The sequence below is a fragment of the Dipteris shenzhenensis genome, chromosome 10 (assembly GCF_047967505.1).
Source record: "Dipteris shenzhenensis isolate YYH24624 ecotype China chromosome 10, Dip_SZ_1.0, whole genome shotgun sequence".
Taxonomy (NCBI): domain Eukaryota; kingdom Viridiplantae; phylum Streptophyta; class Polypodiopsida; order Gleicheniales; family Dipteridaceae; genus Dipteris; species Dipteris shenzhenensis.
The window spans coordinates 31,294,420-31,320,449 of record NC_141605.1 but is presented as its reverse complement, the minus strand read 5'-3'; the positions used below and the strand labels follow the sequence as shown (position 1 = coordinate 31,320,449).

General features: G+C 42.1%; 1 protein-coding gene and 1 pseudogene across 3 annotated transcripts; both read left to right on the top strand.

Annotated features, from left to right (window-relative positions):
- The first annotated feature begins 373 nt into the window (after positions 1-373).
- On the top strand, positions 374-9,074 carry LOC147897693 (acyl-lipid (8-3)-desaturase-like). 3 transcript variants are annotated; one of them, XM_087380564.1, is made up of 14 exons: positions 374-479; positions 822-1,004; positions 1,100-1,192; positions 1,939-2,092; positions 2,185-2,368; positions 2,490-2,559; positions 2,656-2,729; positions 3,094-3,161; positions 3,335-3,426; positions 3,678-3,822; positions 3,955-4,080; positions 4,530-4,601; positions 8,147-8,257; positions 8,342-9,074. In XM_087380564.1, exons 2-14 carry the CDS (start codon positions 841-843, stop codon positions 8,420-8,422), a joined length of 1,434 nt encoding a protein of 477 aa, XP_087236690.1. In that variant the 5' UTR covers positions 374-479; positions 822-840; the 3' UTR covers positions 8,423-9,074. The 3 variants fall into 3 exon arrangements, with proteins under 3 accessions (XP_087236690.1, XP_087236691.1, XP_087236692.1); XM_087380565.1 differs by having other exon boundaries at positions 386-479; positions 836-1,004; XM_087380566.1 differs by lacking the exons at positions 374-479; positions 822-1,004 and having other exon boundaries at positions 1,096-1,192; positions 1,943-2,092.
- Positions 9,075-15,988: 6,914 nt separating this feature from the next.
- On the top strand, positions 15,989-19,309 carry LOC147897692 (pentatricopeptide repeat-containing protein At3g09040, mitochondrial pseudogene; annotated as a pseudogene).
- The last annotated feature ends 6,721 nt before the right edge of the window (positions 19,310-26,030 follow it).

The window sequence follows — 26,030 nt, the reverse complement described above, 5'->3', positions numbered from 1 at the left end:
CCCCACCTGCCCCCCTCTCTCTCTCTCACACACACACACACACACCCTCTCTTCCCAAATTAACTCGTCCCTCTAAGGGCAGTCCTCACGAGTACTTGCACTCGCTTGTTGTAGAACTACCTCTACGACTCTGCCATCCAATAAAGTAGGGTCTATAGGTGCGGGCTCAGGTGTTTCTGTGCAGTGTGTGACTGTACTCATGTGGTGGGGGATTCTACTGAGTGGCCTTGAGGGAGAAGGGGATATCCCAAAAAGGAAGCGGGTATATTTCGATGAGGTGGGGGCGACTGGGACACGTGGCAAGCATGGTCGGTAAGATGAGGGGAAAGGGATGTATATAAAGGGGGGGGGGAGTAAGACGCAAAATCTTCGTTTTCTTCGTTTTGGAGCTTGTGAGCAAACTGTGTTTGGCTATGGTGATTGCGAGCTTCAGCAGCAGCAGACTGTTTTAGGGTTCCGATTTCTGCTCTCTTCTCCAGGTGCATTTCCTCTTCCCTTCTCCCTCTCTCTTCCTGCTTGCTCTCCTCCATTGGTTCACCACATCCTTTTGGCTATGGCTTCCCTTTTTCGCTCTCCTTGTGCCCTTCCCACAGTGCTTCCTTCATACTTTTCCTTCTATTCCTTCCTTGCTTCCACTTTTTCATCCAGCTTTCCCCCCTCCGTCGGTTCCTTCCCCTCATTCCTGCCGGTTTTGCCTTGCATGCACTGTTTTTCGCATGCCTGCTGCTTGCATCCAGTACCCATGACGTCAGCTTCTACAGTAAACATACCAATTGCCTCCCTCTCATTTGTTGGTTTTTCTACTTCATCGAATAATGCAGTTACGCCGGCGCAGGGGAAATGGCTCCCCATGTACCCACGGACGATGCTGTTGCTTCGTGCGAGCAAGACTTCGATGAAAAAAGCCAACCGCGCGCGTACAGCTCTCAAGAGGTTCTCAGACATAACACGCCGGAAGATTGCTGGTTGATTATTTCGGGCAAGGTTTACGATGTAACTTCCTGGTGCGTTTCTCTAGCTGCTGACCTGTATCGTCGCTACATGCGCTTGCTTGTCTTATGCGTACATGTCTTTGACTGCGTGCTGCCTTCTTGCCCAGGATCCCGCATCATCCAGGAGGCACCCTTATCTTTGTGAATGCGGGGAAAGATTCTACGCAGCTTTTTGAGTCCTACCATCCACTTTACGTTCGGTGAGTATGACGTATCCATCGCATCATAACGTAGTGTTCAACCCAAGGTTTTTGATATAAATAAAGATGCTACTTGTGCTCTGTACATTATGTGATGCTTCAACGAGTCTTTGAAGGTCTATAGAGGGGCATTGTTATTTTTTTCCTTTTGTATTTTGGAGGTTCCAATTATGCTCACTGTACTTGAGCATGCACATAGGTTGTTTGCAAGGTGTCAGCGAGTGTATTTATGATGTGGCTGTGTTCTACTGCTTTCCATTATTCGACTTGACCTGTTATAATTTGCATTCTTGTCAAAATGCTCTCAGGGCATCACCTGATGGAGCCTTATCTATGCTGAGATTATTCTTTATTGCTTGCCATTATTTTTACGTGACCTACTAATGCTATCAGCATCTCACCTTTGAAGCCATGCCTAGCTTCCAATTCTTTTGTTTACGTAACATGGATTATGGATGTGGAGGGGAAAATGTATGCTGCCACTGGGGCTGGAAAGCTCTATTGCGAGTTTAATTGAGGTTTTCATCCTCACCAGCCATAGAGACCGAGGGGTGAGACCTTTTAGGAGTCACAGACATAGGTTTACCCTTCTTTCCTTGCTGCTTCCTAGGTCTTTTTAGGTAAAATTAATCTTCTAGGATGCTACAGGGATTTTCTTGTTTGCTATCTGTGATTCGCTAAAGGGAATCAGTTTGCGAAATCTGCCAACATTTGGGATGTTATCTAAGTATCCTTTCCTCATTTAGGAAGATGTTGGCACGGTATTGCGTCGGAGAACTTAAAGAAACTGCAATACACAAGCATACGGAAACTCCCCCCTTGTATTATAAGAGTGCAGGGAAGGAAGACTTTTACCATACGCTAAAGCAACGTGTAGAAACTTATTTCAGAAAGTCTAAGGTACAAGGCTTCTCCTCTTCCCTTTCCTATGTATTTTTGTCAGGTTTATCTGTCTCTGCAATGGTTAGTCTTTAAAACTAAATTTTGTGCAGGTTAACCCGAGGGTGCATCCTCACATGTTCCTCAAGTCATTCATTGTTTTGGCTGCGTATTTGTTGTGCTATTATTTTACCTTCTATTGGAGTCAAAGTATTATGTTTTCCATGCCATTTGCTATGGCCACAGGCTTTTTGGCTGCTCAGGTTGGTATGTCCATCCAACATGATGCCAATCATGGTGAGTTGGTTTCCTCATTGGAGATTTTAAATCGAACATATGCAGTCCTTCTCATACCATGTTAGGTTTTGATCCTATGGCATGAATGTCTATCAAGTATCTAGGTTTAAATTTGATGCAGGTGCGTATTCTGATTGGCGCTGGCTAGGATACTTAATGAGCGCTTCTTTAGATTTTGTTGGAGCAAGCAGGTGCGCTGAGTTGTCATGCTTTCTATGTATTTTGCTGTTATTTTTCTGTCCAAGTGACCATTTTTAAATATTGACAAGCTGATTTATATCTTGCAGTTTCATGTGGAGACAGCAGCATGTTGTTGGGCATCATTGTTTTACTAATGTGGATGGCTATGATCCAGATATAAGTGAGTACGCCATTTAAAGCATTGGGCTCTGATGAAGTTGGTGGGGATATTATACTAGCCAGTCCCATCTAGTTGATTGTTTCGACCTTCTGTGTGGCCTATTATGAGTTCAAGATCTCAATGGCTTTAAACATGTTCCTGGATTCAGGCTGGGCGTATAAAATACAGAAAGCCTTAGAGATCTACCTCTCAAACATCCACGATTGATGCTTTGAGGTTTAGTTATCCAAAGCACGTTTTAAAAACTTAAGCCTTATTACGTACTAACATATGTTAATGACTGTCTTATGAGTCCTGGGAGGTTACAATAATGGACCATTGTCTTAAACTTAATGTTTATTGCTACCTTGAATTTTTATATCAGGAGTTAAAGATCCTGATGTGCGAAGAGTAACACCACAGCAGCCGAGGCAGAAATATCACTCTTACCAGGTTAATAACTTTACAGACTCATCACGTGACATTCTATATTGGGATAAAAAGTGCAGCCTTTTTTTGCATCTTCCTTTCTTTTCTTGTTAACAATGTTGGACTCTTGAATTATGTTCTTCATGTACATTCTTGTGATTAGAATCTCACTGGAAACATTGATCTTCTCATTGCAGCATTTGTATTTGGCATGCCTTTATGGCCTTCTTGCACTTAAGAGTGTTTTCATCGATGATTTTATGGCTTATAGAACTGGAGCAATTGGCTCGTAAGTCTTTTGACTCTGGCCTTTCAATGTCTGCTTTTTTGAAGTTTGAATCCTTTTTTAAGTCTGGCATTGCAGTTTCATTTTTTTCTAAAGTTTGAATCCTTTTATATCCTCCGGGGAGGTGACAAAATTCCAAGGAGGAGATACCTTGTCATACTTTATGGACTAGATTTATTCTTTTGTTTTCCATGGCGTATTGCTTTGACGAGGTTGTGAGGTTTAATTTTCTTACATAATTGTTTGGGATCCAGTATAAAGATTGCCAAGATGACCTCCATGGAGTTGGGCATTTTTTGGGGAGGGAAGCTATTTTATGCCCTGTATATGCTAGTTTTGCCTGCAATCTTCAGCTGCCAGAGTTTTATTGGCATAGCTTGTTTGTACCTTGTCAGCCAGGTAAATTTTGGTTTAGGTCCTATTCCATCTTAGTTTTAAAAAGAAAATGGATGGGAATTTTGACGAACGTTGCTCATTGAAATGGTTATTGGAACTGATAGTATCTTGGTACAAACTTTTTGGCTGGACCAGTTGGTCGCTGGTTGGGCCTTGGCATTGATGTTTCAGGTGGCTCATGTTGTTGAAGAAGCCGCATTTCCAGTTGTAGAATTGAGTGCTGGAGTTCCTAAAGTGTCAGAAGATTGGGCAGCTCTACAGGTAAACCTTTGCTTGTGTACCTGGGTTAACTTTTAATTGGGTTTCCCTTCACCTGGTGTTAGGTGTTTTCTATATTTGTGTACGGTGTAATTTGCAAGTATGTAGAAGCTCAACACCTACTGTCTTTGCAGTGGGCAATTTGTGGATTCGTTCACTAGCAAACATTTGATTGAATTTGGAATTCACCTTGTGTTTTGGGACGCCGCTCTGGTGCTTGTGTGCCTGTCCATGTGTGGGTCTGGCAGGCATCTGACATTTCTTTTTGACCCTGTGGAAGGACAGATTGAGGAACCTAGATGTTCTTGGTAGGTGTGGGATTTGATCAAAATGAGAACTATCTATATATAGCTGTTCTGTGAAACCCTTTTTTCATCAAATGTTTTGGGTAGCTTGCTTATTTGAAGTATTATAAGATTGTCATTCTCTCTCTGGTGCCATTTCCTTGTTAGGTGAGCACCACCAGGAATTTTTGCACGGACTCCCTTTTCTGGACACATGTGAGTGGTGGTCTCAACTTCCAGGTAATAAAGTCAGTGAAAAGAGCACAAGTTAATGATAAATGCAAGCTTGTGTCTTCCCCCCCTCCCCCCTGCCCCCCTCCAAAGAAAGGAACCTTCTATTAATGCTTGAAAGATTTCATACAAGACAGCAGCCCCGAAGGTGCTGAGTATGGAAAAAACCGGAAAAGGCTGAAAGAAAGAAACCGGCTTGTTCCAAAGAAACCCAGCTCATTGCCTAGGGAATCTTTGGAACTGGCTTGTGCCTTTCATTCTTTGTAGTTGTAATGTCAGTGAAAATAGCACAAGTCAAAGATAAATGCAAGCTTGCATCTCTCTTCTTCATTTCTTGATCTGGTTTGAGCAAATGCTTGCAGTTTTTCTTGAATCATATTTGCAACGTGAACTTTTATTCTTTGTAAATGTTGATGTCTGGAGGGGACTGGCAAAGCATATTTTTTTGTTTGGGACAGATATGGATAGGACTTCGATAGAATTCTAAATTCTGAAGAGGCTCGGATATTACGTGTACTCTGCAAAGGGTCAAAGGCCAGCTTCTGCCCTGTTTTGCCAAAAAAGATGGGCTGTACTTATACCTGTTTGGTTGTAACTGATTTCAATATAATACAGCCAGAGGAAAATAGCTGCTATTCTTGAAGTAATGAAGCAGCTATTTGCGTATGGCTTTATTGCAATGGAATTAGAGTTGAACAGCAAAGGTTTGGCTTGCAGGTATCTTTGATATAAATAGGATTGAGGAATATGTTGTTATAGCTCCTGGTTTTGTAGCATATAATAGGTGGCTCTTTTCCAGATAAGACGCCTCTTTTCTCTGGAAATCAAGGCACCAAGCTCTGAAAATAGGGCTAATTTGCTATTGCTATGGGGGTAGATTGACCCAATCATAGTTATCCTTTGGTTGCTGACTCACAGTGACCCAGACATCTGTGGTAGGAAGAAGGTTGGATGAATTTGCTCCAGTGCCACTTGCCAAGGCGGCTAATGAAGCGGGGTCTGTATAGCTTTTTCATGGAGCCAATCCAGCCCCATTGACTAGGTTCTTTACTATGGTTGAATCAATGGCCATCCAAGTGATCGAACTGTACCTATACCTATTCAATGGCTTATGCTAGGACAACCTGTGATCTTGTCAGATGTCCACCTTTGCTGCACAATTTAGGGTCCAAGCCTTTAGCGACCTAAATGGAAAAGAAACACACAAAAATTTGGCAAGATTTTCATCGCGGTTGAATGTGACTCAATTTGAAACCCAATGTTGGATTCAATCATGGATCCATATGGCTACACCTGAGCATTTGTAAGTGTCTCATATGCAGTCTTATGCAAAATACATTGTTTTATAACACGACTCCATAATGTTGGTATACTAGGCAAAAATTCAGGTTTAATTTACATTGAAATTTGATTGCGGTTTGTGTGATCTCTCATCCAACATTGCCATTCCACTCAATCTGGGGTTGCTATCGTTTGGACAACATTCAGCTGTACGGGTGCTGAGCGACTAAAGAATCAGATGAGAGCGTGAGAATTTTGGATATTGTGGACATTCAAGGTTCATTCTTTGTATGCTTGTAATGCTTTCTATTCTTTGTGTAATTGTATGATGGTGAGAAATCTGGATATTGTGGACATTCAAGGTTCATACTTTCTATTCTTTGTATGATTGTAATGCTTACCGCTATTCTTCAATAAGAAGTTTGCATTATTTGTCGGGTCGTTGCTCAATTGAATTGCTTCATTTTATTGGGTGCTACTGCAAAGTTGTGGCTTATGATGACTTTTTTATTGTCCGTACCATCTGAGGCAACAGCAATGCTTACTGTGAAAGATTTGTTCTGAAGCCATAACTGAGGTTTTAGTTGCTTTTCTGAATTTACTGTGGTGCACTGTTTTTGGTTGTGAGTGCAATCTTCCTTGCGAGATGTTCGTGAGGCAAAGGTTAATACATCTCATTGAGGTCAATTCTGTAGTGTAGTTATTACTCTAGGTCAGTGATCTGGGCTGGCAATGGGGTTGTGATATAGGTTGGGTTTTATTATTGAACTGCAAGAATGGAGGGTTTCAAGGCATGGTTTAAACATTGTGTAAGATAGTCTGGGAAAGCCTTGGAATTAAACAAGGGGGGTGTAGTACACATGCGTTGAAGTTTGACTACTGCTTGTTCTGTAAAGATGAGGCAGGCACATTTAAAACTCATGGGATACTTCGAGGCTGCCTGATCGAAAGAACCAGATGGCTGTTCTTCCTTCTCACATGTCCTTCGCCTCAACCTATGGCTTATAATGAATGATAATCTCCGTACCATCTGAGGCAACAGCAGTGCTTTGTGCATAGATGTCTCTGAAGCCGTATATTTATCCGTATTTATGTCCTTAAGAGAGTTTATGTTAGTGATGTGGTCACTATTCAACATGAGTTTATTATGAACTTTCGGTAAAGGATCTTGATTTTGGATTCTTATTTTGTTTGATCTCTCAATTGCTTGAAGATTATGGAATCCTTACCTTAGGCAACTACAATAGATGTCTCCAAAGCCGCACAAAAGCAAATACGTATTTGGAGTTTGTTTTTGATGCAATCGCAAATCCTTCCGAGCTTATATGGGGGTCTTCATCTGAACACTTTTTTCTGCTTGTGACATGATTCCCAATCTTTTGTTTGACCTTACCTTTTGGCATGCTAAATGAATGAAAGACCATATTTTCCAACGTGCTAAGTGGCTTGAAGACCATGGGCAAGTATGAGTGAAATTGTCCATACCATCTTAGGCAGCAGCAATTTACGAATCCAAGCTATTGATGTAAGCAGCATCTGTGGATGTGTCCTGTCAATGGCCCAAGCTTTTGGCTTGTGAGGAGAAGCCATTGTCCATACCATCTGAGGCAACATCAATGCTTTGTACAAAAGTTGACTTCTGAAGCCAAAAGTGTTTAAGGATTTGCAAGTCAACTAAAACCTATGTGCAGCCTTGCTTGTGAGCACCAGTTTTTTCTGCATGTTGGTAACTCTTTCTGCTATTGTTTAGGTCTTTTGTTTTGATATGTCAAATGCATGAAGATGATGGCTCATGATGAGCACATTTTTTAATGTACCATCTGAGGCAACGAATTTTTCAATAAATAAAAGCGTTCTCCTGAAGATATGTAAGCATTGGTGAATGCATCTTTTGACCCAACTAGTATTTTGACGAAATACTAGTTGAGTTTTACCAAAATACTAGGTTCACAACTAGCTGCAGAGTCCACGTTTAGGGGGTGGATTCTTTCTGGCATAAGTCAATGTGTAAACAGGACTTAGTTGCAGATTTGTCATTTAAACTATTCGCATATGTGGGGTCAAACGGTTTGAAGTCTGTGTTGAGTAACCCCAAGCGTTGTGTAAAACTGTTGCCTATTGATGTTGCACCCTTGGCCACCTACGTTTTTGTATTGCCAAAGGTTAGTTGACGGGGCTAAATCCACAGATGCTGTGACGTTAGTTTTAAATTCTTTACTGGCTGGGATTGTAATGTGGTTTTTGCTTCTGAATTGTGAAAGCTATGGTTGCAGATCGAACATCATTTATTTCCTGCAGTATGCCATCTACATTATCCCAGGATCCAGTCAATAGTGAGGGAGACATGCAAGGAGTTCAATATTCCATACTACTGCTTTCCATCTGTAAGCTTTTTTCTTTTAAAAGTAGTCAAGTCTAGTGTCTAGTTGCTTTTTATATCTCACTAACTGATATTGGTTGCCTGGCAGTTTTGGATGGCTCTTGCGGCACACTTTGAATACCTGAGGAAAATTGGGAGAGAAGACTTTAAACTCCGGCTTGATGGTTGAGGAATTGGACCAATGAGATGCACAGTTGCCTTATTATCTTGACCAGTCTGCCTAATATCTCTGGCAGTTTTGAGGGGCTTGCAGACAACAGTTGGATTGCCAAAGAGAATTGGGAGATGGTACTTGACTTTGGACTCATGGTTATGGATTTTTGCAGAGTTTCACGCTGTGCAGCTTATGTGGGCAATAATCTATCAAGGCTCGTCATTTACCTTTTTCTTTTGGATTCATATGCCTTACGGAACACATGTTCCAATATTCCTAGAATGCTAAAGAAGTGGTCAGTGAGATTCTGAGTTGAGAAGTCTGGAATATTTTACCATCAACAGGTTGAGGGGCATGGCTGTGTCTGTCATTGAGGATGATTGTTGCCTGTAGCGGTTTATCATTCTTTTGTACGGAAGGCAAGCATTTATGATGGCGTCATATGCCATACTGAAAATGCTAGGCCAAATTCTTTTTCTATTTGCCTTTTTTTTGGGCGGCAGGTTATATTGTAAAATTTTTCTGCTTTGACCACTGAAATTATCCTCCTGCTGCTACCAAATATTGTTTTTTAGAGGAAAAGATATTTTCCCTCTGTTACCACTGCCACTTCATACTATTGATCTAAAAGAGAGCATATAATGAAATAAATGAAAACTTGACAAGAGCGTGTCCATTGTAGATGAAGCAATGAGAGTATGATGATATTTTGCATGCCATTTGGACAAAGACCATGATAAATATGTTGTGATAAATAGTGCCACGATAACTAGGAGTCCACGATGAGTTTTTATGGGCATCAGAATTTAATATGCATTCCAAGGTTAAAAGTATAATTGCATAATCAACCTCATGAGTCTTCACTACCTCTTAGCCATATAGGTGAGCATTATGAGAGAGGGCTGGGAAAAGGGCTCATGTACAATATCCAGAGGTTGTGCGAGAAGAGCTTCAACCTCTTCACCACCTCCTAGCCATAGATATCATTGTGAGGCTAGGAAAAGGGCTTACGTGCAGCATCTAGAGGACATACAAGAAGGGATGGAACACAATGACTATTCATGTTGAAGAAATGGACTCCTTGGTCCTAGCAAAATGTGGGCAAAGAGTTGAGAGTGAAGGCTCGTACCATGTGTTGTATGAAGGTGCCAAATATCCTACCTAGGAACAATTCTCTTAATGTTCAACTTGTAAGCAACTTATCAATGGGTGGACAATATTCTCACACGAGTGATTTGGGCCAATCTTGAAAACATCTTTTGTTTGAAAGGTCTTGTGACACGTCTATTATACCTAAGATAAAATACATGTTCTATTGTCCCTACTAGTTGACCCATTTTGGATTCTTGTCAATGGGAAGTCTTGGAGGCACTTGGAGAGGAAGGATCAATGATACTTTTGTCTTGGGTTGGCCATAGATATAATTTCTTTGGGTCTACTAGAGCTTTGATGATAGAAATGTGCACAATTATAGTGGCCACATGAATGCATTATACTTTAGCAAAAGTTCGAGGAAAGTAGAAAACTTTGAAAATAGGATCTATGTTTTGGAACATTTCTTAATGCTTAATTCTACACTCATACTTGATTTCTTTGTTTGTTTGTGTATGAGAGAGAGAGAGAGAGCTTATTAAAGTCTTTGGAAGATCTATGAGACTGTGAGAATCCTAATACAAATTGTGAAGGTGGAAGGTGATTAGAATGCACTCTATCACCTTTGCACTGGCAAATGCACTCTACTCAATCACCCTTCTTCCCCCCCTACATCCACACTAAAGTCGAAAGCAAAAAGCTAGTGTGAAGTACTACATAGTCATGTCAGAGTGATTGACTACACATCATCATCATCATCAATTCATCTAGGTGGATGAGACGGCGGGAGCATGAAGTCGGAGAGAGAGAGAGAGAGAGAGAGAGAGAGAGAGAGAGAGTTTGTTAAAGTCTTCGGAAGATGGATGGGTCTATGAGATCGTGAGAATTCTGATACAAACAAATTGTGAGGGTGGAGCTACTAAACGAGCATCCATACCAATGTAGAATGCAAAAAGCTAGTGCTAAGTACTACATAGTCATGTCAGAGTGATCAACTACACATCCGTATCATCATCATCATCATCAGTTCATCTAGGTGGATGAGACGGCGGGAGTATGAAGTTGGAGAGAGAGAGAGAGAGAGAGAGAGAGAGAGAGAGAGAGAGGATCATCTAGGGTCCTTTTAGACCCCAAAATGGGAAACCCCCATTTCTCCTTGCCTTGCCAACGCCCCATTTTAATTTGTGTGTAAAATTGGGAGGGGGAAGGGCCTTTTGGGATTTTCAAATAGGTTTTTAAAAGGAATAGAAGGAAGGCATCAAAAGGGGACGGCAAGGGAAGCCTTTTGAAAGACCCTTGATCCCCCTCCCCCTCCCACCGTAAGAAAATAAACTCACGACTCATAAGCGAGCCTTTCTACTCCTCAGAATGGGAAACGTTTAGAAAACAAAGTCCCCCTCCTCCTTTTTGCCCCTCTATCCCTCATATAATCGATCATACAAATTGACCAAGTTGAGACTTAGGGCCTTAGTACATGGATGGGGCTAGCATGGGTTTAGGATGGGAATCTTTTTGTCATCATTACTCCCATCCTACACCAAGTGGTCTAGGATGGATTTAGAATGGGAGTAGCCACTCTTTCTCCCATCCTGGACCATGGCCTCTAGATCCTGGTTGCCAAAATGGGTTTCCCTTTTTTAGGATTCAAAAACATGGAAGGATGACGTGTGCTTGTCCCTACGTGGTCCCCACCTCCTAAACACATGAAATGATGCCATGTGTCCTCTTCCTCCTAAACCCATCCCTAGTTCTTTTTTTGTTAGCACATGGTGGGATGGGAATAGGATAGAAATATGCATGGGACCACCTTTTCCCATTCCCATCCTATTTCTTCCCATGTGCTAAGCCCCTTAGTCTGTGAATGTGGTGGTGGTAGAGAGTGCATTTATGAGGATGAGAGCAAGGAGGATGCTTGAAAAGGGTAATTGGGGAGAGGAGATAAGGCAAGGAAATGCATCTCTCTCTCTCTCTCTCTTTCTCTCTCTCTCTCTCTCATTATTTAGCATGGCATTTTCTCTTTTAGTTTAGCTTGCAACTCACATTTTGATTTCTTTTTAGTCCTAGGTTCGACGTTCAAAATCCAAAGTTCCCAACCCCCACCCCGGGGCTTTGAACCCTTGACCCAACTTAGCGGTTACTTAAAGCATTGGGGTACTCAGATTTACACAGGCAAATATGGAGCTTCTCAAGATGATAGCATTTACTACCTCAATTCTAGTTAGCAAGCCCTTGTACTCTGCCATTGTAGAATTATTGACACCCACTCCCTATGCAAAGACTCATTTGAGACACGAGCAAATCTATTACTTGTAGCAAGAAATAAGAGAGCTCTAGCTTCAGCTTGCAAGCTACAGCCATTGGAACGAAAGTGCAAGTCATGGAGAGTAATGGAAAGCAGGAAATCATTGCAGAGGTCATACACAAATTTAATGCATCTCCACCAGCACCGACACGACTCATAAGCGAGCCTTTCTACTCCTCAGAATGGGAAACGTTTAGAAAACAAAGTCCCCCTCCTCCTTTTTGCCCCTCTATCCCTCATATAATCGATCATACAAATTGACCAAGTTGAGACTTAGGGCCTTAGTACATGGATGGGGCTAGCATGGGTTTAGGATGGGAATCTTTTTGTCATCATTACTCCCATCCTACACCAAGTGGTCTAGGATGGATTTAGAATGGGAGTAGCCACTCTTTCTCCCATCCTGGACCATGGCCTCTAGATCCTGGTTGCCAAAATGGGTTTCCCTTTTTTAGGATTCAAAAACATGGAAGGATGACGTGTGCTTGTCCCTACGTGGTCCCCACCTCCTAAACACATGAAATGATGCCATGTGTCCTCTTCCTCCTAAACCCATCCCTAGTTCTTTTTTTGTTAGCACATGGTGGGATGGGAATAGGATAGAAATATGCATGGGACCACCTTTTCCCATTCCCATCCTATTTCTTCCCATGTGCTAAGCCCCTTAGTCTGTGAATGTGGTGGTGGTAGAGAGTGCATTTATGAGGATGAGAGCAAGGAGGATGCTTGAAAAGGGTAATTGGGGAGAGGAGATAAGGCAAGGAAATGCATCTCTCTCTCTCTCTCTCTTTCTCTCTCTCTCTCTCTCATTATTTAGCATGGCATTTTCTCTTTTAGTTTAGCTTGCAACTCACATTTTGATTTCTTTTTAGTCCTAGGTTCGACGTTCAAAATCCAAAGTTCCCAACCCCCACCCCGGGGCTTTGAACCCTTGACCCAACTTAGCGGTTACTTAAAGCATTGGGGTACTCAGATTTACACAGGCAAATATGGAGCTTCTCAAGATGATAGCATTTACTACCTCAATTCTAGTTAGCAAGCCCTTGTACTCTGCCATTGTAGAATTATTGACACCCACTCCCTATGCAAAGACTCATTTGAGACACGAGCAAATCTATTACTTGTAGCAAGAAATAAGAGAGCTCTAGCTTCAGCTTGCAAGCTACAGCCATTGGAACGAAAGTGCAAGTCATGGAGAGTAATGGAAAGCAGGAAATCATTGCAGAGGTCATACACAAATTTAATGCATCTCCACCAGCACCGATACTTATCTCCATGGATAAGAATATGATCACCAATCAAGTGACTCAATCAAGCAAGAAATGGCTGACACCAACAACAAAGTCAATAGAGCAGATCTTTATGTGAAAGTAAAAGAGCATGAACCAAAAGCACACAATAAGGCGATCTAACGCACTGGGGGGTTGAAAGATGGCTACCTTCATGATGATAAGGAGAAATCCATAGATGACACAATCATGTCTTTAGGAAGAAATAGCACAAGTTAAATGGGACGAAAATGATATACACAATACTGTTCAAAATGGCATACAAGCACAAGTCTATTTCACAGGGAGGGAAGCAAGCACAAGCACACAAAAGCACGAGTCTATTTCAGAGGGACGGTGGCACAAGTCTCTTTTAGAGGGAGGATAGCAAGAATTAAATCCTCAGACAAACACAAGTCTATTAAGATTCCCACACAAATACACAAGTAGACAAACACTAGTCTATTTCAAAGGGAGGTTAGCAAGCATTAAGATCCTTAGACAAACATATAAGCTGAAGGGTACAAAGATTTGGATATCTGAGGAGCTCACTTTAATCTAGCTCAAACAAAGAAACAATGAACTCACCAAAGTAAAGGAAGCACTTAAAGCATGCAAATGGATGGGTTATCGAGATGGGCAAGCATTGATTAGGGAGTGCAAATCCAAACCCAAAGACTCTTAGTATTTAAATTGATGTTACAAAGGCCGCCTTATGATAGTATTAGAATGTAGCTATGCCCTATAATATCTTGGGAGGAGCCGAGCCTTGTGAACTCCCCTTATTCTCTAATTGTCCAGATGTAGTGTCTTCTAGACCCATGAGATCTCCCATAGACATTAACATATCTTTCTTTTCTTTCATTTTCCCCCCCTCTGTCTCTTTGATAATGCCAAAATATAAACACCTATTAAAAAGGCCTCAACAAGAAAACGGAGAAAAGCCTTTGGGCAAGGTGATTTTTTAACATTTTGTTTGATTAAACCTTCTTTTTTACTTTTTATTTGTTATTTTGTATTAAAGATAAGTGCATTTACAAGGGTAAGATTTAGGAGGGGGAGCTTTTTATGGAGGGAGAAGGTTACCGCCCCCCCTTACCCAAAGAAATATACCCTCTTGTCTTGGAGTGTTGGGAAGACCAACAAGCTTGTAAGTCTCTCCAACCTACATTGATCGCCTTTATCCATGAATACATTTTGGTTGATAACAGAAGGTGGCCAATGCCCATGGATCTTGTGGATCCATTATTCGAGTGAGAAGATGGCTCTATGAAGCCCATGGATCTGGGTGATTGAGGGTGCTAAAAATTACCCCATCATGGGCAATGCAATGCCCAAGGATCATGGATTGTCTGCGACCATCCTCCAAATATATGAAGTGGAGGGCTGTAATCTTAGTTGGCCGAATAGGAGGGAAGACCTTTAGACATTATGGCACAAAAAAATGAGCATGGATTGAGTGCCACCATTCTCCAAAAATATGAAGTGAAGGGGTGTAATCGTAGTTGGCCCAATAGGAGGGAAGATGGTGGCACAAAAAATTGCGAGGGGTGGTGTGAATATGGCCTCAAGGCATGTCTACCCATAGTGCATTGAATGCAATTTGGGAGGGGACTCGACGTGTGTGGGGCAGAGGAAGGCTGCCCATTGCATGGCGGCTATACCAATGAAAGATCCTATGCCAGGGTGCCAACACTGCTTGACAAGCATAAGGATAACATTAAGCCAAATGTTCTCTCATACTATGCAAGTATGTCCCCCCATACATTATTAACGTATATATGTATATACATTTATCAAGCTAGAAAAGTATGCAAGGTTCGATGGAGGCGGCAACTTTAGGCTAGCAGACGGGGTCTTAGCCATGGAAGAACCCTTTGATGAAAGTCATGGCAACGTTTGTAGATTAGTTTGAGAAGGGTGACATCTCTCTGCGCCTTTATTCGCATTAGCTCAATTGTGGGGCGTTGCAGACCCGCTAGAGTCTAGGACCCCATGTTTGGAAAGAGAGAGTGCTTCGCTTTATAATGCTATACAGGAATTAATATTTTGCAGACGCATGACTCGTGGGCTCTCCGTTCTCCGGATTGTACATTGCATTGCATCATTGCATGGTGCATTTTTTGTAACATGTGCTGCTGTCCCAGGGTCTCATGTCCCATATGTAGTTGGTGGTTTTAATGGTACTATTTCTCTCCTGCTTCATCTGATCATCCCTAAGGAACAACTATTGAACACTTGGTTACAGACGTGAATATGTGAATACTGAGACGTAGGGCGCTTTTTGGATGGACAACTTGAAGCTATCGAGATTGGGCTTAGCCACTCATTTGTGAACACACTATGTGTACTCTGGTGTGGGCAGTGGAGCTCGGAGCGGCTTTTTCTCTCAAAGCATGATGTTCCAGACGTTTTAACTGTAGCATGCTTGTGGATAGTTGTGGTAGAGCTATGTCCTCAAATTTGCTTGGTAGGCAGTGAACGTCTTTCAGATCGGTCACTGATGAAAAGAGCTAAAGACTTCATCGCTTGTGATAGCCAGAAAGACTTAAATGCTAAAACCTTGTTTTCATGAACATTTGTGAAAATGTATTGTCTTGATTAAAAATTCCTACCTACACGAAGGAAAAGAGAAACACAGGAGTGAACTCCAACCGTGGTTGCACAGGTCTCAGCCCAAAAGCAAAAAAAAACCAAGAAGGAAACTAAAAGAAGAAACCAATCTTGCTTCCAAATTTGAGCTGTAAAGGCTAGAAGGATGAAGGAAGGAACAAGAGCTGTAAGCAAGAGAGAAAATCACGACGAGGAGTGCAGGGTCCCTATCTAAAGCACGAGCCAATGAATAAAACAGATTTTGTTTTGCTTCTGCTGGCTGCCAGAAAACAGAATTTATTGTAGGGTTCTGAGGAATGGAGGGACCACTCAACCAGGCTTTTCAGGCTGCGAATCTTTTGTGTCAACAAGGACCTTATGTTACAATTACCAGATTTCATAGTCTTCTCCAGGAATGTATCACCAAGAAAGACCTTGCAGCAGGCAGGGATGTATATTCACTAATTACAAAGAGCGGCTTAGAGTCAAATGCTCTCCTAGGGAGTCACCTTGTCCGCATGTATGCCTTGTTTGGAAGTCTAGTGGAAGCAAACCTAGTATTTCGCAAATTGCTTAATCCAGATGCATTTGCATGGAGTGCCCTAATAGCAGCACATGCAAAGCTCGGAGAAGGTGAGATGGCAATCAATTTATATTACCAACTGCAACGGTGCAGTGTGATACCAACAAAATATGTTTATATTGCTGCCCTTGCTGGGTGTGCACGGGCAATGATCATGACACAGGGCAAGAATATCCATATCCATATAATAGCGTGTGGCTCTGAGGCAGATGTGTTTGTTGATTCAAGCCTAATTAACATGTATGCAAAATGTGGCAGCCTGGTGGATGCACGAAGCGTATTTGACAGAAACTCAGTGAAGGATGTGGTGTCATGGAATTCTATAATTGCAGGGTATGCACAGCATGGAGATGGTTTAGAGGCACTTCGTCTCTTTCAACAACTGCAACAGGAAGGCTGGAGGTCAGATAACAGTATATATGTCAGCGTTCTGAAAGCATGTGCTATGGTGTCAGCCCTAGATCACGGGAAGCTGATCCATGCCCAGATTTTTGAAAGTGGTTTTGCAATGAATGACTTTGTTGGAAGCACCCTTATTGACATGTATGCCAAATGTGGAAGCTTGACTGATGCACGGAGGGTCTTTGACAAAGTCCCTAAGAAAAACGTGGTCATATGGAACACAGTAATGGCAGGGTATGCCCAGCAAGGACATGGGGAGGATACTCTCGTAATTTATCAGCAAATGAGGGATGAGGGCATAATGCCAGATAGTGTCACTTATATCAGTGCCTTGAAGGCATGTTCCATACTAACAGGCCAACAGGAGGGCAAGCTAATTCATGCACACCTCATCGAGGGCGGTTTTCAGTCAGACATTGTGGTTGCGAGCACCCTTCTTGACATGTATGCTAAGTGTGGGGGACTTGGTGACGCTTGCAAAGTATTTAATGCATTGCCCAAGCGAGATTTGGTGACGTGGGGTGCAATGATTGCAGGATATGCTCAGCATGGGCATGGCGTAGAGGCTATTAATCTTTTTCAACAATTGCAACAAGAGGGCTTGAGTCCCAACAATGTCATTTTTGGCAGCATTATAAAAGCATGTGCTGCCATAGGGTCCGTAGGTCAAGGTAAGCTGTTCCATATCTTAATAAATGAAAGTCATTACAGGTGTGATATCATAGTCGCAAGTGCCCTTGTTGACATGTATGCCAAAAGTGGAGTCCTCAAGGATGCACGCAGAGTATTTGACAAATTGCTAACAAGAGATTTGGTGCTCTGGGGTGTGATAATAGCAGGATATGTCCAGCATGGGCCTACTGAGGAGGCTTTCCGACTTTTTCAAGAAATGCAACAGGCAGGCGTTGAACCAAATCCCTTAATTCTTGTTAGCATCCTAAGAGCATGCTCCAGCATAGGAGCCCTAGGTCAGGGCAAGCTAATGCACACGAATGCCATTGTTTGTGGTTTTGAGCTGGACATCTTTGTTGGGAGCAGCCTGGTTGATATGTATGCCAAATGTGGAAGCCTTGAGGATGCACGCAGGGTGTTTGACAAATTACCAGATTCAAATGCAGTAACATGGAGTGCAATCATCACAGGATATGCTCAGCATGGGCAAGGCCAGAAGGCCATTCAACTCTTTCAGGAAATGGAGCAGAAAGGTTTCAAACCAGATAGTGTGACTTTTATTGGCCTCCTTTCTGCTTGCAGTCACATGGGCCTAGTGGATGAGGGGCGTCGGTATTTTACGGGGATGATGCAAGTCTATGGCATTAAGCCAATGGCTGAACACTTCAACTGCTTGATTGATCTTCTGGGCCGTGCAGGACTCTTGCAGGAGGCTGAAGAAATCCTTGACACAATGCCTTTTTCACCAGATATTGTTGGTTGGATATCTTTATTCTCTGCCTGCAGAACATATGGCAGTTTGGAGTTAGGAAAAAGATGCTATGAGCGTGTTGTTACACTAGATGGTGGGTATGCTTCTGGATATATGCTCATGTCAGATATCTATATTGGTGCTGAGAGGTGGGAAGATGCAGGCAAAATCCAAGACCTCAGAAAATGTGCACAGGCATGGAAGAAGCCTGGGGAGGCCTTCGTGGAAGTAGGTAACATATCACATGAGTTCAAGATAGGAGATGACTGCCATCCACAAAGTGATTGTATATATGTGAAGCTCGAGATGCTAAATTTGCTATTGAAACAGAAGGGTCATGTTCCTCATTTGGAGTCTGTCACAGACACTTGCAGTTGAGGTATGAGAAATACCTTGCATAGTATTTGGTGAGGAGGTTGCAGTGCAAGCTAGACTACACAAGCTGTGAAATTAATAGAGATGTGACTAAGCAGAGACTCAATTACATGATTTAAACGTTGAATATGGCATAGCTTATTTCAGCTCTCTTGCCAATGTCAAATGGTACTAGAAGCATAAGATGGCTTGCCAATGCTGCAACAAAATTTTGCACATCCTTGGCATTATACTTCTGAAACAATTCTTACACCTTCTCAAGATTGAGTAGAAACTCTGCAATTTGAAGGAGATCTCATTTAAATAAACCAGGCAGGCCACATGTTGGCATGAGGCAGAAGAGATCCTCCAAATGGCTTTAACACTAGATATTGTCTAGTTGGGACGTTGGAGCTAGCAATGGATAATGCCCATACAGCTGGATATTTGCTAATGCCAAAATGACCCTGAGCTATTGGTACTTGGATAATGTGTACAAGAATGGTAAATAAATGCATGAGACCATCGGCTATCGAGGTTCAGACAACTGTAGGAAAAGAAAGAGGAATGGCCAAAAAAGGAGAGAAGGCATGAGGGAGAACTAGCTGGCTTCTAAAACAGCAAGCCCAGGCTTCCAAAAGTCCCAAACTCTCCAATAGGACACAAGGGCCTGCAATGTCCACAAAGGACATCCCAATGGTGGTCCTGAGAGAAGGGCAGGAGAGGTGAGCTGAAAGAGGGAAAAGAGGACTCAAGGCACAATGTATTTGTGGCTGAAGTGATTTGCACTAGGCCTTTTCTTTCACACTTAATAGAATCTTTTTCGGCAAGGGAAAAAGGAAGAAGAGGATGGGTGGCATTCAGGGACAAAAACCACCCAAAAAAAGAGAGGAAAAAAGAGAGTTTCATCTAGAAATGAAGCATTTCTGCTAGAAACTGTCATCACATCTTAGTGGAACGCATTTTTCGGTCACTATGAATATGGCATGGGAGGTGCCACATCTTGATCTAATCATGTATCACACGTTTGAAACTATTGCTCGTGAGTTGGATATTTTTTTGGGGAGGGAGAAAGATTCTTGCTTTCAATGGCTAGTGGCCTTTCCTCCTGATTCCACACCACGAAAAGCTTTCCTGCCAATCTTCCTCTATATAAAGGTACATTCTCATCTGTTTGCTTCATCATTGGCGCTGCTTCCTCTAAATAATCTTTTGTATTAGTCAGAGGACTACATGGAAAAAGGGAGCCTTGCACAATATGTTGATGAGATGAAGCCATCGAACTTGAACTTGGAGAAAGATCTCACATAGCAAGGGAAATCCCAGAAGATCTGGAGTATATGCATGACAACTATGATATTGCACTTGCTCGCTGTGTCTTAGTCATCATGCGATTTGATCTAGACGTGAGTTATATGATCAGAATAACCAGGGCATCGATGGGTAGCGTAATTTCTAGATGTGTTGAGACTCTCCCTTGCATCCATTCCTGTCACGCTTCTTTGGTTTGGGCTTGACAGGTTCATCATTTGAATTTGCATCCCCTTCATGTTCTCATATTTGTCATGCTTGCTTTCACGGCCTAGCTGCAAATGGTTCCGATCTCGATTGCTCTTGCACGAATTGACTTCAGATGAGGAGGTGACTTAGTTGCTCTCCCTTTAAGAAGCACATGGGGTATCGAGATTCCTTCAGGAGGCATATAAAACTTTAGAATACTTTGTCAAAGAAACTTGAAACTGACTAAAAATTCGCCCTCGATTGTGGTTCCCAAGACATTGCAAGATGATATTTATCCTTGAGTGCCACAGGTTCATATGTAAACAACAAACTTGAACAAATTTTAGAGAGGATATTTGAACTTCGCAAAGTGCACATATTCGATAGACCTTGAAAACTGAAGGTTGTCTCCTTTTTCTCTCTCAGCTTTCTTTCTCCTTCAGCTTTGTGCTTTCCCAACCGGCTTTATAAATCTCGAGCAAATCCTTGGTCAATCTCTTACAAGACACCTTTCCTCAAGGAGTGTACCAAAGCTCGGATACCACTATCATGTAAGTATACCTCAAATTCATGAATTAATAAGAACATAAAAACCAAGGAAAAAAGAGAAAAAAAAGGAATTTGCTTGCTTATGTTATTGTTTCATTTTATTTAAAATGAAAAAGGAAAAGAAAAAGAAAAGTGTGGGTTCACATGGGAAGACCAAGGTATCAAGTGGAACCGCATGCAGTTTAAACATTAATTTACAAAGTAACATTATGATACATTTTAAAATTTGAAGAACTACACTAGGGGAGACATGGGGTCCCAAAGGGGGCTTAAATTAGTGTTTCCTAATTTCAAGGACTTAGTGAGGGAATTGTGGTGTGCCAATGAGAGTGCTTCTTTTAGTGGGGCAATGTCATATTGAGGTGGAGGGTGTGCAAAACAACCCCTATTTGCTGTTCGTTTTACATTGGGGCCACCCAAACCATCCTTTCCTCCCTTAAACCACGATTGACCCTCCTTCCCATGTGCACCTACACCATATTGATCCCAAATCTCATTCAAGTCCTTTGCATTGCACCCCCCGTCTCTCCCCCCCCCCCTCCTTCTCTCTCTCTCTCTCTCTCTCTCTCACACACACACACACACACACATCCCTCTTCCTCTATTAGATCCTCTCTCTCTCTCTCTCTCTCTCTCTCTCTAATATGCACCCTATCCACTTGCCTTGTATTGGAGGTCCATTCTTACTATTGTGACTCTATTCCTTTATCTTTTCCCTAGTACAAGGTCTTCATTGCCTTGCAAGCATGGTGAGGAATAGGACGGTAATATTGTGACCTCTTGTGTGTTCCACAATACAAGAAATGCATGGGATAAGGGGATGCCTTGCACCTACAAGTTGAATCTAGTCTCATGAAAGGATCTGCTAAGGGTCCACATAAGCTTCCTAAGAGCAAGAGAGGTGATGTTTTGCATGAGTGGAAGGGTTGCATCTTGGGGTTCAAGTTTGGGATGGATTGCAAAGGTGCAACAGTTCTATATGGGGAAGGACACGTGGCTACCTCCATCACTCAATCAATTTAGGGTACCATTACTTTGTTAGTCATTCTCTTTGTGTACCTTCTTTACCTGCGAGTGTAATGAGTCCTTTTGGAGTTTTATGTTGATTTCTGAAGAGTACTTATTCACAGCAGATGTAATTTCCTTTGGACTTTGAGCAGTGGAAACCAGTGGAGCCTTTCATAAATAAGCTCACTACCATTCATGAGGGTGTAGGTGGGAAAATGCATCTGAGAGAGAAGTCTTTCTCTTTGCAAAAGAGAAATGTGTATTGGTATAACAATATACGTTGCTCCAAGGACAGTAACAAGCTATGACCATCTTTAAAGCATTGCACCACAACAACTTTAAGATATGGATTGCAGCATGGTGGACTCAAGGACATTGTAATCATACAAGGACAAGATCACAAAGGATTTGGGCATCATCATGATCACTTTGGCTCCAAATGGGCAAGGTTATCTTGGTTTATGCCTCTGTGTATTTTTTTATTTTCAAAACATCCAGATGCATAGAACAAAAACTATGTGGTCATGCAAGGATGTAGATGAAAATGCCCTTGAAGATTTTCTTGGGATGAATTGGAAAATAAGGTCAAGTGACTTGTGATGAATTCGGGAATAAGGTCGAGTGAATATAAGAGTGATTTATCATGCATGTGAGGAAATTGTGGTTGTTCAGTACCACATATCATGCCAAATATGGTATTTAGCATTCCAATATAGGTGATGGAAGAAAGCAACCAGTCAGTGGCTTTCCTTTGATTCTAACAATGATGACAATATGGGGGAGAGTTTATCTATTTATGTTTATCAAAGAGATGTTAAGAATGCGACTCTCACATCATAATGGGCTCTAAGGGATGTGCGGGAATACCCGTTGGTTAAGGAGGATGGTATGTCAGTGTCCTTCAACTTTATCTCAAATGGCAAAAATGTAGGCAAGCATGTAGAAATGTGCATACATGGTGCCAAATTTGTCCCTTTTACAACATTATTTTTGAGTTGGAGGACAGAAAACAATGCTACAATTTATTTTTTTGTTTTTATAAACTATTTGGTTTCATGTCTAAATTTTCAAATAATATTTGGCATTTAATTTATAGTTTATATTTATGGGATTTGGCTATATAAAGGGTAAAAGAGACACCTTTATTTTCACTTTCAAATTTCCTCTAGAAACCACCCTAGTGCTTTGATTGCATCATCCAAAAATCAATCAACATTGGAAGTGATGTAAAAATTTAAAGGTCAATCAACATTGGAAGAGAGCAAGGCATAGAACAAGACAATGCTATGACGACAACCAACCGCATGTGCTTTGAATTTGATGGTATTATAACTTAATGTGTTTTGTGGGTCTTCTAACTCAATGTTTGTTGAATTGTTGATTTGCAGGAGACATTTGAGGCTGATGAGTTCTCTTCTCAATGGGCTAGTGTTTGTAGCACATTTGATTGAGATCACTCATATGGTTGATGAATTTTGTTCTTGATTGTCCAATGTTTATGGCACATTTGATCACTCATTGGTGCATTGCATCAGTTGAGTAGGAGGACACATTGTGGTCTTCCACAATAAAATTTCACCATGCCAAAAGAGGAGAGCCTGAACAAGTATGAAGAGGGAGAGGAGAAGAGTGGAGATGAGGGGAGAGAGCATAGCTAGAGAGCACACCACAAATGACTGTACACTAGATTAGTTGAAAATAATCAATATATCAAACCATATAGGATTAGGGTCAGGGTTAGGGTTTCCAACACTTGTGCCTTTTTAGCACTCTATGTGTTAGTGCTATGCACATATGGTAACACATGATGTTGAGATGAATCCTCAATATCTCCCCTCAAGATCAACATCATGAAGTAGGCCTTCCCTCAAGATGATGATTATGCAGAATGGAAGAAGGACTGAGCATTACATTCCATGACACCCACTTTAATGGGAATGTCCTTCCTTTGAGTCAAACCAAGAGCTTGTCGACGTTTCTCAAAAATCTCTTTCCCAAGTGGTTTGATAAAGATATCTCTAACATTCTCTTTGCTATCACAATGTTGCAATGTGATGTCACCAAGTAACACCTTTCTTTGATGAAGTGCTCTCTGACATCAATGTGCTTTGTCCTAGAGTGATATACTAGATTCTTGGCTAGTTCTTGAGCCAATTGATTATCATAGCATATTGTTGTTGGCTTTGACTCATGTATTACAGGATGCCAACCACTCTTACAGCCCATTACACTATTCTTTACCTTCATTTACAAGACAGTCCTAAAGACTCTTTACACCCATACTTTAATGAAGCCACATCACTATGTCTATCACCGCTCTATATACATATATACATAATTTGTACACCGACAATCTCCCCCTCAAGATCAACATGAGCTTTTAAATCATATAGGCCTAGAGCCTGTGTGAAAAAGAAAAACTTATCTTTACCTAATGAGTTGGTAAAGATAGCTGCAAACTTTGAATCTATCTTGGCATATCTCATGTCAAACTCTCCACTTATCACGTTCTCTCTGATGCAGTGATAGTGGTCCTCTATGTTTTAATGCTTGCATGGTAAATGGGATTCTTAGCGAGCATTTTAGAGCTAATGCTGTCTCAATATATCACAACTAGACCATCAATGCATACATAACTTAGCAATAACTAATCTTAGCCAAGTTGTTGAGAGTTCACGCTCAACATCATGTGATCACGTGTGCATAGCACCATCATGTGATCATATGTGCATAGCACTAACCCAATAGAGTGCTATAAAGGAAAGGGTTAGATCCCCTAACCCTAACCCTAAATGGGTTTGTATATATTCTACATTTTCAACTAAATCTAGTGTACAGTTAGTCATTTGTGGTGTGCTCTCTAGCTGTGCCCTCTCTCCTCATCTCCACTCTTCTCCTCTCGCCTCTTCATATTTTGTCATGGTATTAGAGCATGGTTCTGCCTTCTGCTGAGGCGCCATCCTTCTTGTGAGAGTGAGATAGTGATTGAGAGATTGAGAGATCAAGAGCGATTGAGTGTGCATTCTCTTCCGTAGAGAGAAAATTCTGTCTATTGGAAGAAGATTTCCATTCATCTCCTTTGAGAGTTCATTTTGAGAGATTTCCGCAAATTCATTCTCCGAGAGAGAGAGAGAGAAAGATAGGTATTTGTCTTGAGAGATTTGTGACAGCAGACAGGGAGAGATTTCATTGAGGGAGAGAGAGAAACCTACATGTGCAGACCCGTAGCTCCAAAGCTCCACTTAGCCGACCAGCTCCGACTACATCTACAAGGCAACTCAAGCCTTGCATGAAAATTTGAAGGCAGCGACCATTCACAACACAGGCTCCCTGTAACTCCACCAAGCGGCTTCTCATCGACTCAACTACAAAAAAGCCTTAGCCTTAAGAGCAGACGGCCGCTCAGAGTCCAACGCCTCTCAATAGCATACACAGTGTTTCTACGGTTTGCCTTCAAGGCTGACTCTACAACTAGCAGCGGCAAGCAGCTCCAGCTCTCGGTTGCTCTAGTGCTCACAGCCACAATGATCCTTCAATTCTTCCAGCAACATAAGGCTCTTATGACGGCAAGCAGCTGACTTCCAAACAGCGGTGGCCACGGACTCCTGCTAACAAATCTACAAACGAAGCCACAGTAGCGCCCACGCTCCATAGCAGCGAAGGCTTCCATGAGCCTTCCTTCCACGAGATCGGCACTTCAACGCCTCCAACCACAGTCTTGGCCATGCTCCAGTGCTCTACAACAGCCCTATGCACCGCGCAATAGCTTCAGCTCCTCCAGTGACGGCTCATGGTATTAGCCCCAGTCTATTACAACGTTGCACACATAGCCGCTCCACCCGCAGCTTTTGCAATGACCGATTGCTGCTGTCCACAGCATCTATGATCTCCACAAGGCGTCATCAACTGAACTCCAAGCAACTTCGAGCCATAGCACACGGCTTGCAAAGAAAGCCAATTGACTACAGCAGCCTCTGGTGCTCCTATGAATGGAGCTCCGAGCTCCTGCACCTCCAGCACGAACGGCACCCCCATAGCTCCTCATCGCTTTACAACCGAATGGCACTAGCCATCAACTCCCCTCTATGCAAACGACGCTTCATCGCCTCCTGCAACTATCTCTAACGTGGGCATGACTACAAGTAGCTTCATGTAAAGGCCACCAACGGACTGCCTCTTCATCACCAACCACAGGCGACGCTCCATATACTTCAACTCTCCAAGCCTCTCAACCGACGGCTCCTTACAAGACTAGCACCTAGCGACAGCCCTTCTGCCAGCCTAGCGACGTAAATCCATAATCCACAAGAAGATGAAATCACTCAGACTTTGTCAAAATCTAGAAAGATTCCGGTGACTAGTTTTTCAACACGTGGCAAGATAAGGCTCAACCAACTGTGGTTGAACTAACGCTAGTTTATTAAACCTTGGGTCAGCCTTATGGATAAGGTGGGTGAGGGCAACTAGGGTTGGTCAACCAGATAGACACATGGCACCCCAATCTACACTACCACGTCAGCAACCTTGTGAGGCTACCATGTCCACCTCAT